Genomic DNA, 15,563 nt, shown 5'->3' on the forward strand with positions numbered 1-15,563 from the left:
TACTGTTCTGCAGCACTAAAGGTGACTATCATCAACAACGATGTATTTTCAAATTGCTAGAACAACAAATTTTTTTTTTTTTTTTTTTTTGAGACGGAGTCTTGCTCTGTCGCCCAGGCTAGAGTGCAGTGGCCGGATCTCAGCTCACTGCAAGCTCCGCCTCCATTCTCCTGCCTCAGCCTCCGGAGTAGCTGGGACTACAGGCGCCCGCCACCTCACCCGGCTAGTTTTTTGTATTTTTAGTAGAGACGGGGTTTGGTTTCACCATGTTAGCCAGGATGGTCTCGATCTCCTGACCTCATGATCCGCCCATCTCGGCCTCCCAAAGTGCTGGGATTACAGGATTGAGCCACCGCGCCCGGCCGAACAACGAATTTTTAATTTTCCCAACACAAAGAAGAGATCATTGTTTGAGGTGATAAATATGCTAATTACACTGATTTGATCATTATACATCATATACGTATATTTAAATATCAAATTTTTCTCCTTAAATATGTACAACACTTATGTGTCATTTAAAAATAATGATAAAATTATATCAAGATTCAAGCGCCTCTTGTAGCGCTTCCCACAGTCCTCACATTTGGATGGATTTTCTCCACTGTGGTCTCTTGGTTGGTCTTTACGGTATGACCGGTGTATAAGCTTCTTTCCACAGTCCTCACATTTGAATGGTTTTTTCCGGCAGTGGAGTCTCTTATGATTCAAAATACTCGAGGCCTGTCTAAAGCTCTTCCCACAGTCATCACAGTTATAAGGTCTCTCTCCTGTGTGGGCTCTATGGTGCAAGTCAAGACCTGACTTAGTAATGTAGCTCTTCCCACACTTGTCACATTTGTATGGCTTTTCTCCAGTGTGGACTCGCTGATGGATCAAAAGATATGAGGACCGTCTGAAGCTCTTCCCACATTCTTTACAATTATATGGTTTCTCTCCTGTGTGGATCGTCTGATGCTTACACAAATCCAGCCTACCGATGAAGCCTTTTCCATATTCCCCAGTGTTGTTTGGTTTCTTTCCTGTGTGGACCACACAATGCCTCTTAAGACTTGACCTAAGACGGAAGCTCATACTACATATCTCACATTTGAATGGCTTCTCCCCTGTGTGAATTCTCTGATGTTTCTGAAGCTGGAAATCATGAATGAAAGCCCTCCCACATGCCTCACAATTATAATGTTTCTCTCCCATGTGTAATTTGCAATGAAGTGTAAGTGCTGATCTACTTCTGAAGCCTCTCCCACATTGTTCACATTTGAAAGGTTTCTCCCCAGTGTGGACTCTCTGATGTGTTTGCAGATGTAAACTCTGACTGAATTCCTTACCACACACGTCACACTTAAAGAGTTTCTCTCCCAGGTGGACTCTCTGATGAATATGAAGTGCTGAGATGTAACAGAAGCTTTTTCCACACTCATCACGGGAATGAGACTTCTCTGTTGAGTGTATTTGCTGAGGAAGATCAAAGATGGAAACATCACTGAAGGATTGTTTACACTTCCCACGATCAGAAGGTTTCTGTCCTGTATGCATTATAGATAGTCCTTCCTCAACCTGGGAGTGGGCATCACCCTGTTCAAAGAACTGAGAGCTATTTATGGTAGAGTCTTGAGGCCTGGTTAAATCACTTGCAATTTCTTTCCAGATCTGCTGGCAGGACAACCCTTCATGTGGTCCTGCTTCTTGAACAGTCTTCATCTCAGGTTGGATCTTGCCTCCTATCAGAATACAAAATTAAGAGATCAGGACAAGCTATGCCCTGTTCAGTGTTTTTAAGAGTTCACACTTAGGACATGGTAGGAAACTTCAATGAACATTCAGTTTTTGTTTTCCAAGTGCACCCTGGTTTCTGGTTTGCATGAGAGCAATCTAAAACCGTACCATGTCGCTGGGTACGGTGGCTCACACCCATAATCCCAGCACTTTGGGAGGCTGAAGCACTTTGGGAGGTTGAGGCCTGTGGATCACTTGAGGTCAGGAGTTCAGGACCAGCCTGACCAACATAGTGAAACCCTGTCTCTATTAAAAATATAAAAATCAGCCAGGTATAGTGGCACACAGCTATAATCCCAGATACTTGGGAGACTGAGGCAGGAGAATTGGTTGAACCCAGGAGGCACAGGTTGCGGTGAGCTGAGATTGTGCCACTACACTCCAGCCTGGGCGACACAGTGAGACTCAGTCTCAAAAAAAGAAGGAAAGGAAAGGAAAGGAAAAGAAAAGGAAAAGGAAAAGGAGAAAGAAAGAACCATACCACATCTCAAATATAAAATCCTTGATAGAAATAAAAAATTAATATGACACATACATTTAACCTGTTACTATTTTTAAAATTTCCAACTCAGTCTGAAATCTTACATGATAAATTACTAAACTATTATGTACATAATGAAATATGAATCAAAAGGAACTCTAAGGGAAAGCAGTAACATAATAAATACTTTGTATATTTGCCTGTATATTGTATTTCCTTATAAAGAAGTTAACCTTCCTTTCTGTACGAGGTGGCTTAAAAAACATTTTCAAAAATAAGAAGAGAAGTTAACCTAACTAAAAAGAGGTTGGGACTTTGTCCTCAGTATCTGAGAGGTAATCTGTAGGATCTTGAAGGGGCACGCCTGAGGAATGTCTCTCTGTTTGCTTGGGGCAAATCTTGGGTAACTCTTGATAGTGAAATAATATAATTTAGGGTTGTGACTAGCCACAGCTTTGGGGGATGGGAAATGGCAGGTGGCATTCCCCACTGTCAGAAAAAATAACAGTGTGATTTAATGTGGGACTTTAGGTCACAGGGAACCAGTGGACCAAAAGACTAACCACACAAGAATCAACTAACCAATTATGGCTGTGTAATGGAGCCCCAATAATTACTCTGATCCCAGCACTCAGTTGACTTTCCCTGACTGGTAGTTCCCTGTGTCTAAGTCACATGCTAATTTTGGGTATGTAACATGCCCCACTCTACTGTGAGAATACAATAGGAGATCCACATTTGGTGCTTCACTGGACTCTGTCTTATTTGGTTTTTCCCCCTGGCTAACTATAATATGCATCTTTTCCCTGTAAATGTCAGTAACTGTGAGAATAAATGCATCCAGTGAGTTCTGAGAGTCTTTCTAGGAAATTATTGAAAGTGAAGGTAGTTTTGAAAAACTCCTGAATTTGCACTTGGAGTGAAGTGAGAGCAGTTCTCTGTAAAATGTCCCATTAAACTTTTTAGTTTAACTCTCCATGATACTAAACATCAAACACCTTAGAGTTTATATCTACAAATCCAAAGTATTCCTGTACAGGAATTTTGCATGACACATATAAAATACTTAATCTTATTTTTCTGTTTTGATATGGACAGTGACTTGGTTATCTGAAAGAGTACAGGGACAGACAACTGCAGTTCTTAGGGGAATCTGAAAGGCTGTCCTTCCAGGGGTCCACAAAGGAGGATGCTCTTGATCAGACAATCAATGATGTGAAGAATCACTTGGAATGAAAAGAAAGCCTATAATGTAGGTAAACTGGCCTTTATAACTGTTTTCATATTCAAGACTACACATCAGTGAGCTGAAATAAAGTTAAAACCTGCAATAGACATTTATAGAAAGGAATCAGAATGAAAATTATCACAACGTGGAGACAAGCAGGAAAGCTATTGTTACATGAAATGTCAGCTACATCTGACATTTCACTCACATACATCTACATGCATGAAAAATGTCCAGGTTATACTGAAAGAGGTGTTTCTTACTATGGTTCATGCTCACAAAATGTTCAAAACTTTGTCAGGATATTACCAAGTCCTGAAACAGGTAAATTTTTCTGATGGAGAGTTAAGTTCCAAAAGTTGAATCTTGGAAAATATTAACAGGTAAGTGGATACCTATTAGTGTACAGTGGTGACAAAGAAGGGCTGGGCTCCTGGCCAAACTCTACCTTTAAGCCTAGAACCTCTGCCCTAAGTGGAAACAGATGACCCCATTTTTCTGCCCAAATGTTGCTTTTTTGGCCTGCCTGCCACTATCCTGTGTCCATAAAAGATTTCAGCTGGCAGAGCAACACAAGCAGCTGAGTAGCAAGGATACAAGTTGCTGAGCAGTAAGCAGAGCAGCAACTGAGTGTCGGAAACTATGGATAGATGTGGCTAACTTCAGAAGGTGTGGCTTTGGAAAGTGGTCTAGCCACAAATGGCCTGGCTTCAGAAACAGATCACCTTCCCATCCCCTTTCCAGCCTCCTTTTCTGCTGAGAGCCACCTACCTACTGCTCAATAAGTCTTCTGCATTCATCACCTTTCACACAGTTCGTGTGACCTGGTTCTTCCTGGATGCTGGACTAGAACCCAGCTGCCAAGAGGGCAGGGGCAGCTACCCTGAAGCTCCACTGAGCTGGCTGGCACTTGGCCATCCCCAGATGGCAGAGCTGAAACAGCACGTGTTGTAACATGCTTGGACACTGCTGTGGGGCATGCACAGAGCCTGCTCCCGCCACAGAGGAGTGACCAGCCAATTCCAGCATTCATTTGCTCCAGTTCCGGCACTCGCTCGCTTGCACGCTCTCTCCCGCAAGGAGTGGACAGCGGAGGGCTGAGTGAAACAAACCCTGCAGTTTCCGCCCACAAAGACGGTCAAGGGAACAATCCTCTCATCAGTACAGGGATATATTTAATACACTGTGACTTATAAATAAGAGGTCTTTAAGGAGAAGGGAAGGTCTCTCAGGATCTTTCTGTTTTGAGAAGGTAATTCCCCAATTCCTTCCGGGTCATACCATTTACCAGTTCAAAATATAGCACTAAATCTATAAAAATAAACAAAAAGCCTGTAAAATCTGTATCCTTTTAACTTTTTGACAATTAAATTTGCATAATATAAAGATGAGGGAAATATATACATTTTTGAAGAAAGATGACCAGAAATAGAGTCAACATTCAGCTACATAACTTGCATCCTCTCATCCTCATTCTTCCCCCTCTAAGGGAAGGAAGGAGGAACCTGGGGGCAGTGAAGTGCAGGCCGACTTTGGAAAAGGCAAATGGGCTGCAAATGGGTAAATCTTTCAAAGGAAATGTAGCTGGAAATCCTCATTCGAAAAGACTTTCTTCCCAGATATAAATGTGCTCCCTATGGAAAGCTCCACGGTAGGTCCCAGGGAAGGCATATTACTCAGCGTGGTCATGAAAAAAATGCTATGCGTAGAAGTTTCCACAGGACATGGGTCAACTGCACACACATAAAACCAGTCATGTCAAGGAAACCTAAGACAGTTGAAAATGGATAAGCAGTCATCCACAGAGAAAAAAAAAAACTGCTCTGCAATATATAATCAGCCCTCAATATCCATGGGTTTGGCACCCATGGGTTCAACCAACGGTGCTTAAAAATTATTTAGGGAAAAAAATTTCAGTTCCAAAGAGCAAAACTGGAATTTCTCACAAACTGAGTCCTATGTTGAATCCTTGTGAATGAAGTGACAGGGAGGCATTGCATTTGGTATTATAACTGGTCTAGACATGATTTAAAGTATATGGGAGGATGTACATAGGTTATAGGCAAATACTCCACATATATCAGGAACTTGAACATCTCTGGCTTTCGGTATCCATGTGGGGTCCTGAAATCAAATCCCTATGGCTTCCAAGGGACTAATACATTTCATTCACTCTGGTTCATGTATTACTTATCAGGTAGCTCCACGATTCCTACAGGCAGTGAAGTACCCCCATCCATTAATTCATTCATCAGGATACCAAATATTTATAGATCCCTCCATGTACTAGAACTATTCTAGGTACTGAAAATACAGTCATAAACAAACAGATAAACACCTTGTAGAAATTATATTTGAAAGGGAATAAGTGATCTACCAGTAAACAAAAGCATATGATACATAATACTTGCAGGCCAAGTAAAGATAGGATGGTATTTTCAATAGAGTGCTTGAAGATGACCTCTCCCATGATATTAAAACTCAGCAGAGACCTGCATAAACTAAGGGAGGGGGTCAGTAAGTTTTGTGGGGACAGAGGATTCCAGTCAGAGAGAAAAGCAAGTAAGGGCTCTGAGGCAGAAGCTTCTGTAGTAGAGAACATAATTGTTCCTGAAAGATGTCTACATCCAACCTTCAGGACCTATGAATCTGAAACATTACACAGCAAGGCAGATTACAGCTGCAGATGTCATTGAGGTCACTAATCAGCTAAGCAGAAAGTAGGAAAGTCAACTTGGATCATGCAGGAGTGACGAATACAATGACAAGGGACCCGAAAGGTGGGAGACATAGGCATAAGAAGAGTGGCAGAGGGAGCGTGACTCTGGAAGAGTGGCCAAGGATGCAATGTAGCTGCCTTCAAAGATGGAGGAATGGAAACTAGAGCCAAGGAGTGTGGACGGTGTCTAGGGACTGGTAAAACAAATGAAGGCTTCTCTCCATGAGCATCCAGAAAGGAACAAAGCCCTAAGACAGCTTGATTTTTGTCCAGTGAGATGTGTTACACTTCAGGCCTAAATCACAGAGAAATAATAAATGCTTCTTATTTAATCATCTAAGTTCGTGGTCACTGGGTACCAGCAACAGGTGATACAGTGTACTTGGCAGGATGGAGAAACAAGAGGGATGACAAGGTGGCCAGAAAAGATAGAGACAGAGGGAGAGTATGGGAGATGTCGTGAAGAGGCAGTGAAGAATGAAGAGTAGACCACAGGGGTTTCTAGAAGCCACTTAAAGAGGCTTTCATAAAAATAAGAAGCCAGAATGGCTCTTAAGCTGAGGAATGACAATCTGACATCCATGTCCTAAAGATCGCTTTAGCCACCATGAGGAGAACAGATGTCAGGGTGGGAAGGCACGGAGCAGGGCCACCAGCTGGAAGGAGGTTATAATAATCCAGGAAAGATGTTTGGCCATTTAGAACAAGGTAATGCAGTTGAACATGCACAGAAGTAAAACAGATGGAAGTCACAAACAAGGACACACAGTTGCTTGCTTCTTACCTGAATTCCCTTCTCTTTGGGTTGCTATATCCATCATCCAAAACTTTTCCTCCCTTAGAAAGTGGAAGGTATCTCGGTGGAATGGTTGATGCCCTGTAAACAGGCAAAGTCACATGCTTAATCCCAACATATTCTAGATAATATCAGGGTAACACTTACTGGAAATTTAGGTTCCCACTGCACACTTAAACTTGAACACCCTAGAATACAAAACCACTCCTGGGACCTGACATTCCCTTATAGAAGATGCCTGTCCTCACCCACTGACAGCAGGTTCCTGAAGTTCTCCAGCATCACATCTCGATACAGCTTCCTCTGAGCAAGGTCCAGCAGCCCCAGCTCCTCCTCAGTGAAGAACACAGCCACATCCTTGAAGGTCACTGCCTCCTACAGCATCAAACATATGCAACCTCAATCTCACAACCAATGGTTACTGGGAGAGAAGCAACATTGAGGAGGTCAAGGGGAAAAATGGAAAGTTTTTCTGGATCTTCAGAGATGTAGGTCAACTTATAGAATTCCCATTCATTCTAGTCTGTGTCCTGACAATGACACATCTTGATTGTCCCAAGCATCATCAGAAGTCCAACGATGGAGAAGTGCTGTGGTCTTATTTAGTGAACTCATTGAGTTTACTTGTATGTAGCCCCCTAGGAGTCTAAATGCTGCATCCTGGGCTACAGGTATATAAGTTTCAATGAACCTTGCTGATAGTCCCAGCAACAGTGAGCAATTCAGTCAGTATCTGCCCAACCTGGCAGCTGGTTGATGAGGCTGTGGCTGTGAAACCCCAATCTCAGTATTCTCAATAATTATTTTTCCTTTTTCCCTTTATAGTGCACATCCTGTTGGTAGTTTGTGGTTCAGATCATCGCAGTAACCGACAAAGGTCCTCCTGACTCTAATCTGGAGGTGATGCTTCCCTGAACATCCCCTGACCTCTACGGGATCCCACAGTGGTGAAGAATGAGACCACGGAATACTGTAGGGGATACCAGGGTCCTTCTGATGGTACTGGGGACACCTGATCCTTCCATTTGGGTGGCTGGCACTATCAGGCATATCTTTTTGTACAGGACATGACCTCCCTTCCTGACTGAACAACTCAGGCAGGAAGGTCTGGGCCAAACAACCAGGGGAATGGATGTCTACAGTGGTAGTAGCCTCAGGACAGGGACAGACAGACTGGGTCGCTACACCCCCTCAGCCCACCCCTATCCAACAGATTAATCTGCTGTTTCCCCAAGGGTGTGGCAGCAGAGGCCCGGAAGCACGGCACATTCCTTAAGTTATGTCAAGCTGCAGTCACTTCATGTCAACCTGGCTAAGTGTTCCATCTGCTACTCTGGATTAATTCTATCACCAACCACAGTGACCCTCTCATCTTGACCATGGTAAACCACACCAGCATCCCTCATGCCACAGTGCACCCCAACAGCTCCATAACCCTGGCTTCTCAAGTCAGGACCTGGCACCTGCCACATGAGAGAGAGCTGGAGGGCCCAGTGGTAACTGGTGTAAAGCAACAGAATCACAGAACCTCAACAAAGCTACAGTGGACTGTGCTTGCTCGCACCATGTTCCTCTGACTACCTGGATGAGAAATGTTCTATATAATGAAAACCAGAACTGGATGAGTGGCATTCCTCTCTGTAAGGGCCGCGTGAACGTCATACGGGGGGAACTGACCTTATGCAACTGTGCCAAAAATGAGATCTGGATGGCAAAAGATAATGTACCCATTCCCACAAATGGGTCACAGAACAGCCAAACGAGGGAATGGGTGCTGTGTACACCTGAGCCTTATGGCTTTCTCTGTGGGTGGTTTGGAGTGTGACCCAGATACAGGGTTGGCAATGTCATGCCTGGAAAGCTGGCAGACTGTTAGATCCTAAACATTGGGCATGCCAGGGGTGCCCTTAGATGTCACCCTGGGAGCGAGATGTACCACTGGGCAAGAAGGCTAAAGCTGTGCCCCAGGATGACTGGGGACCTGCCTGGAGTTGTAGCTAGCTTCCAGATTTATGTTCTACACCTACAAGTCAATTCCCATGAAAAATGGTGAGACAACGGTCGATAGATACTGCTTCTTCCACGGCCACTGCCTCAGGAACCCAGCAACATCCCTTCACTCCCTCAGGAAGGTTCAAAAAACTCAAGTATTCTGTGCTTTTAGCCCTACTGGGAGGAGTGAGTCTGCGACTGCCAACACCTCTGGCCTTCTCTGGATACATAGCTATTGTAAAAACTCAATGAGAGGCAACCCAGAAGCAGGCCCACTGGCTTCAGACACTGGGGCCACCTGAATGATTCTTCTTTGGTATCTTCAGCAGCTTCTTATTTTGATAACTGGGACCCAGGCAGGATTGCTACTTCAGGAAGGTCTGGCCGTGCTGCTTGTGGTCATGTCCTCTGGGGTCCACAGAATGTATTCCAGCTATAATTCCATGAAGTTGGCAGAGATTGTGTCAGTCAAGGTATTACACTGACCTAACAAGATCAACCAACACCTCCAGGCCTAGGGAGGTCGATGGGCACATGAAATGGACCAGGTGGCTAAGGGGGATATCTGGATCAGGGGATGGACTGCAAGACAGTTGTAGGCAAACATGTCCGAGGTCACATGGTTAGAAATGGGCAGACTCAGTTCTCTCCCCTTTCTTGCTTGCAGTTCTCAAGAATAACTGTAGATTATTCTAGGAATGCAGTATTATGGGGAGGAACTAACTGCCTTTGACAGTCTGGGCTTTGTTCCTCTCTCACCTGGAAGCAGGATGTCCTTCAAGTTTTTCTCCATGAGTCATGGCACCCTGAAGTATATAAACAGGGGCAGGTTACCTTCTGGGGTGCCTCAGCTCTGGTGCAAGTGGGGCACATACAGTCAAGATTCCATCTGCTCAAGGTAGCTTTCTTGAGCCCTGGATGGCCAGCTCACAGTGGACCCCAGGCTTTTGGGCTCCCCTGTTGCCAATCTGTAGTCATAAGTCTGCTTCATGTAATCTGTTACATGTGAGTGTGTTCTGTCCCACGGGACTCACACAAGTTGGTAAACAGTGCACAGTGAACCTGCTCCATGGTACTCAGTGTGTCTTCTGCACTTGCAAGGCACAAACCACATATGCTTATTGTAGCATTTAGTGTCCTGATCAAAAGCCAGTATGCCTCAGTGCACATTCTAAGAGTCTGCCCATTTCTAACCATGTTTGCCTACAAGCCTTGTTCCCTCTGTGAATAATAGTTCTTATATGACAGAGTTTTTTCAAGAATTAAGCAAGGAAATATACAGTATTTTGAAAAGTCTATGGCACAGACTAAGTGTTTAATGAACATTAGCTGGTATTACTTATTACTGTTATTACCATTATCTATTTCAGGGTTCCACAGGATTCCAGGGAACTGATGATCTAGTTTTAGCTACACTAAAGAATAAACATTTATTTTTACATGTTTTCCATTATCAATCCTGCAAAGATGATATAGTAAGTAGTAAGAGGTAAGAACGACTCTCCTCTCTCATTTAAAATAATTTCATATGAAAATTAAAATGTGAAAAATAACCACATTTAATATTATCATCATATAATTGCATACTTTCATCTCACTTTTTTCCCTAGCTCTCTAATCATTCAACAGAATACGAGTACCCTAATTCTCCTTATCATGGCCAAGAGTAGTTTATAAATATTCCCATGGTTTTGGCAATCTGATTAGGAAGAATAATTCATCCTATTATTCTCACTTATTATTATAAATGAATATCATCACTTTTGCCATCTCTATTTCTTCTTTTACAATTGCCTTTTAGTGTTCTTTGTTCCACTGTTTGAACTATTTTCTTTATCCTTTTAGAAGATTCTTATTGTGGATTTATTCTTCCTTAACTATCCAAGGGGTAAATATCTTTGCCCCAGGTTGTCATTTTTTTCTGGTAACAATGTGTGAGGCGGGCTGGGCGCAGTGGCTCATGCCTGTAATCCCAACACTTTGGGAGGCCGAGGTGGGTAGATCACAAGGTCAGGAGATCAAGACCATCCTCGCTAACATGGTGAAACCCTGTCTCTACTAAAAATACAAAAAAAAAAATTTAGGTGGGCATGGTGGTGGGCGCCTGTCTTCTGCCCCAGCTACTCGGGAGGCTGAGGCAGAAGAACGGCGTGAACCCGGGAGGCAGAGCTTGCAGTGAGCTGAGATCACACCACTGAACTCCAGCCTGGGCAACAGAGTGAGACTCTGTCTCAAAAAAAAAAAAAACAAAAAAACCCCAAAAAAACAATGTGTGAGGCATCTTGTGCCATAAGGAGGAATTTAGAGATTTTTAAGAACAGCTGTGGTAATCACTGTCCTTGGGTACTTGGAACGATGAGTCCACCTGAGTAGATGCCAGGAAAAGCAGCGATCACACCAACGCAGGACAAAGAGAAGCAGCGCCACCTGTGGATGTCATCACTCAAGGGAGCACTCCAGACACTCACACAACAGGTCACCGGACCCTCAGTGGAGACTTTTTCTTTCTTCTCGTCTCTCTCTTTCACTTGAGCAGAATGGCTAAGATTCCTGATCCTTGATTGCCTCTGTGATTTTTTGCAGGTTTCTCATATTTCATGAGTTTAGGAGAACAGGAACCTCCTCATTCTGCTGCTCTGAGAAGTAAATGAGTGACAGTACACAAGTAACTGGCCAATCTTCAGTATTACTAGATTTTTTTTTTTTTTTTTTGAGATAGAGTTTCACTCTTGTTGCCCAGGCTGGAGTGCAATGGCCCAATCTCAGCTCACCGTAACCTCTGCCTCCTGGTTTGAAGTGATTCTCCTGCTTCAGCCTACTGAGTAGCTATTTTTAGTAGAGTCGGGATTTCTCCATGTTGGTCAGACTGGTCTTGAACTCCCGACCTCAGGTGATCTGCCTGCCTCAGCCTCCCAAAGTGCTGGGATTATAGGCGTGAGCCACCGCACACGGCCCAGTATTACTAGACATTTTAAATGAAGGCTTTCTGGCTGGGTGCAGTGGCTCACGCCTGTAATCCCAGCACTTTCAGAGGCCGAGGCGGGGAGATCACTTGAGGTCAGAAGTTCGAGACCAGCCTGACCAACATGATAAAACCCCATCTCTACTAATAATACAAAAATTAGCCAGGCGACAAGAGATCCTCAAAGTCCTGTTGTTCTCCTTGAGTCTTCCCAGGACAGAGAAAAACACAGAAGAATCTGAGTAGTAAGATGGAATTTTAACAGTAAGAGAGGAAAGCCCTACCTTGGACGTGGTCATTTTTCCTCCTACTTTAGGGAATTTGCAGAGTCCTGAATGATGCAGTTCAAGGGAAAGCAGAATTGTGCCTGGAAAGTGCCAAGAAGACAGAAAAAGAGACATTAAAGGGTGGTCAGGGATGTCACCCACCAACAAGGACTCATATTTTCAATTAGCACATGAATGCTCACAGCAGCATTATTCATACTAACCCCAAATTGCACACAACCAAGAAGCTTTCCTATGGGTAAATGGACAGAAAATTTGTGGCATATTCACACAATGGAATCTTATTCGGAAATGTAAAGGAATGAAACACTGAGCCATGCAGCAACACCCGTGAACCTTGAAAACATTACAGTAAGTGAAAGAAGCAAGTCACAAAAACCCACAGACCCTACGATTCCATTTACATGAAATGTCTGGAATAGACAAATATATATAGAAAGTGGGTTAGTAGTTGTTCTAAAGTTGAGGTGAGAATGAGGTTTAAAGTAAATGGGCATGAGGAGTTCAACTGGGGGATGAAAGTGATCTCGGCTGAATTATGATGATGATTACTCCACATCAAAGTTCCTAAAGATCACTGACTTATACACCTGAAATGGGTGAATGCTACAACTAAAATAAACCTAGAGTTAAATAACTGGTAATGCACATATCATTAGAATCAATAAGACTGGATTCTGAGTCCATATTGATAGAATATTTATAGTTGAACACATCAATGAACCAATAGTGGCGAAATGGAAGCTCTTCTTTACAAGAAAATGCCCACTAATGTGTTTTCCCATAAGAAACTTCATAATTTAAAAAAAGTAACATAAGAGTGGACAAATCTGAAAGACATCTTCTTGGCCAGTGACAAAGCTGAGATCACCAATGAAGGGACAAACGAGCATCACTTGGACCTTGTTATGTTACAATGAAAGGGGCATCTTAATTCACCATTGTACTCCAGCCGGGGTGACAAGAGCGAAACTCTGTCTCAAAAAACAGAAAAAGAAAGAAAAGAAAAGAAAAGGGCATCTCAGCACTCCTGTGGAATCCCCACCAACAATGTATAATCTGAACCTAAATGTGAAATATATCTGTGGGGGAAAGAAAGAGAGATCGGGCTGTTACTGCGTCTACGTAGAAAAAGGAAGACATAAGAAACTCCATTTTCATCTGTACTAAGAAAAATTCTTCTGCCTTGAGAATTTAATCTGTAACCCTAGCCCCAACCCTGTGCTCGCAGAAACATGTGCTGTATTGACTTAAGGTTTAATGGATTTAGGGTTCTGCAGGGTGTGCTTTGGTAAAAATGTGTTTGCAGGCAGCATGCTTGGTAAAAGTCATTGCCATTCTCCCGTCTCGAGTAACTGGGGACACAATGCACTGTGGAAAGCCGCAGGGACCTCTGCCCAAGAAAACCTGGGCATTGTCCAAGGTTTCCCCACACTGAGACAGCCTGAGATATGGCCTCCTGGGAAGGGAAAGACCTGACCGTCCCGCAGCCCGACACCCATAAAGGGTCTGTGCTGAGGAGAATTAGTGAAAGAGGAAGGCCTCTTTTCAGTTGAAATAAGAGGAAGGCATCTGTCTCCTGCTCGTCCCTGGGAATGGAATGTCTCCGTGTAAAACCCGATCGTACATTCTATTTACTGAGATAGGAGAAAACCGCTTTATGGCTGGAGGTGAGACATGCTGGCAGCAATACTGCTCTTTACAGCACTGAGATGTTTGTGTAAAGTCACACATAAATCAGGCACAGCACCTTTCCTTAAACTTATTTATGACACAGAGTCCTTTGCTCACATGTTTTCTTGCTGACCCTCTCCCCACCATTACCCTATAGTCCTGCCACATCCCCCTTGCCAAGATCGTAGAGATTGTGATCAATAAATACTGAGGAAACTCAGAGACTAGCACTGGTCCCCCGGGCCCACTTTTCCTCCTCTATACTTTGTCTCTGTGTCTTATTTCTTTTCTCAGTCTCTGGTCTCCACCTTGCGATAAATACCCACAGGTGTGGAGTGGCAGGCCCCCTTCAATGTCAAACTCCAAATGAACAACTATGGAAATATGACAGCTAAAGACAATGCATAAGCTGGACTTTGAATAGGTGAAGGGTGGGGCAGAGGACAGTCATAAGGACTTTAAATGAAAAATTTAACAAGTTCATATATGGAACTGCAGATTAGATAACATGATGCTATGCAATTTGCTATCCAACACTATCTAGTAAGTACACTACAAATACTAGTATTCTTTTAACACATCTATCTGATATGTAATCGGTAACAGTATTATTTAATATAATATCCAATATTATCTACCATGGTATGTGAAACCCTATAACCAGCCCTTCCTAAATGTCTCTTACCAAGTCACCCCACAATTACCATGGTATGTGGGCTTCCTTGCTGCAGAAAGCTATCAATCAGCAGTCTCTGGTTACAGGTATTTTCCTGGTGGTATCAAAGCAAACAAGAAAAATGTAAACATTTGGCAAATTTGGGTAAAGAGTATATGAGAATTTCTCATACTGTTTTTGCAATTTTTCTATAGCTTTGAAATAATATCAAACGTTTTAAAATATCAGGAAACAAGAGACCATCACTCACCAAGTGACAGGGACAACTTTAAGGCTTTCATTTGTATTATCTCTTTCAATTTGCAAAACAATGTTAGGATGATCCTATATGCACCATTTTAAAGAACAGCAATGGGAAGTACAGAGACATTAAGTAACATTCCACATCACACTGCGAGAAAGAGGCCGCATATGTAGGGAGGCGGAATGAGCGAGGTCAAAGTCCTGAAAACCCTCAGAGCAGGGCACACAGGGCCACCCTCAATCCCACCCCCGGGGACGCCAGTACAGCCCCCCGACGCCAGAAGGCTCCACTGAAGGGAACAATAAACACCCTCCCCGCCCTCGCACCTCTAAACCTCTGCTCTTTGCCAAGGCTTCTTTTCCCCTGAGACGATCATCGATCATCGGGTGGTTGCGAGTCTCAGGCAAAAGGGGCTCCTTCAAAATGTCCTGCAAGACGCCGGTCATTAAAGCAGGAACCTCAGACTCGGAGACCGGAAGTGTCCTCTGCGCCAGGGTGTCTGGACTCCACTTCCCAGAATTCCCCAGACCCGCCCGCCTGAGCCAAAGGGCCCGCAACTCCGCAGAGTATCTGGACTATCCTTCCCAGAATTCACCGGATCACCTGCCAGAGCCAAAATGCCCGGTGTTCCATGAACCACTGGACTACACTTCCCATAAAACGGACTACAATCCCCAGAAGTCCCCGGAAACGCCTACCTGAGCTAAAGTACCAGGAATCCCGCAAGG

At 43.7% G+C, this 15,563-nt stretch overlaps 1 protein-coding gene across 3 annotated transcripts; it reads right to left on the reverse strand.

Annotated features, from left to right (window-relative positions):
- Positions 1-364: 364 nt before the first annotated feature.
- On the reverse strand, positions 365-15,327 carry ZNF223 (zinc finger protein 223). Of its 3 annotated transcripts, XM_011963081.1 has the most exons (5): positions 15,162-15,327; positions 12,239-12,321; positions 7,249-7,375; positions 6,989-7,081; positions 365-1,721 (listed from the first exon to the last, which is right to left on the reverse strand). In XM_011963081.1, exons 2-5 carry the CDS (start codon positions 12,251-12,253, stop codon positions 508-510), a joined length of 1,449 nt encoding a protein of 482 aa, XP_011818471.1. In that variant the 5' UTR covers positions 12,254-12,321; positions 15,162-15,327; the 3' UTR covers positions 365-507. The 3 variants fall into 3 exon arrangements, with proteins under 3 accessions (XP_011818471.1, XP_011818470.1, XP_011818472.1); XM_011963080.1 differs by lacking the exon at positions 12,239-12,321 and having other exon boundaries at positions 15,170-15,211; XM_011963082.1 differs by lacking the exons at positions 6,989-7,081; positions 7,249-7,375; positions 12,239-12,321; positions 15,162-15,327 and adding an exon at positions 4,261-4,506.
- Between the last annotated feature and the right edge of the window lie 236 nt (positions 15,328-15,563).

Source organism: Colobus angolensis, unplaced genomic scaffold (assembly GCF_000951035.1).
Source record: "Colobus angolensis palliatus isolate OR3802 unplaced genomic scaffold, Cang.pa_1.0 Scaffold60, whole genome shotgun sequence".
Taxonomy (NCBI): domain Eukaryota; kingdom Metazoa; phylum Chordata; class Mammalia; order Primates; family Cercopithecidae; genus Colobus; species Colobus angolensis.

Coding starts and splice junctions, on each gene's coding strand:
- ZNF223 (XM_011963080.1), bottom strand. CDS start 15,211: ATGATCGTCTCAGGGGAAAAGAAGCCTTGGCAAAGAGCAGAG. Junction 7,082..7,248: donor CAGGAACCTGCTGTCAGTGG/GTGAGGACAGGC, acceptor GCCTGTTTACAG/GGCATCAACCATTCCACCGA. Junction 1,722..6,988: donor CCAAAGAGAAGGGAATTCAG/GTAAGAAGCAAG, acceptor GTATTCTGATAG/GAGGCAAGATCCAACCTGAG.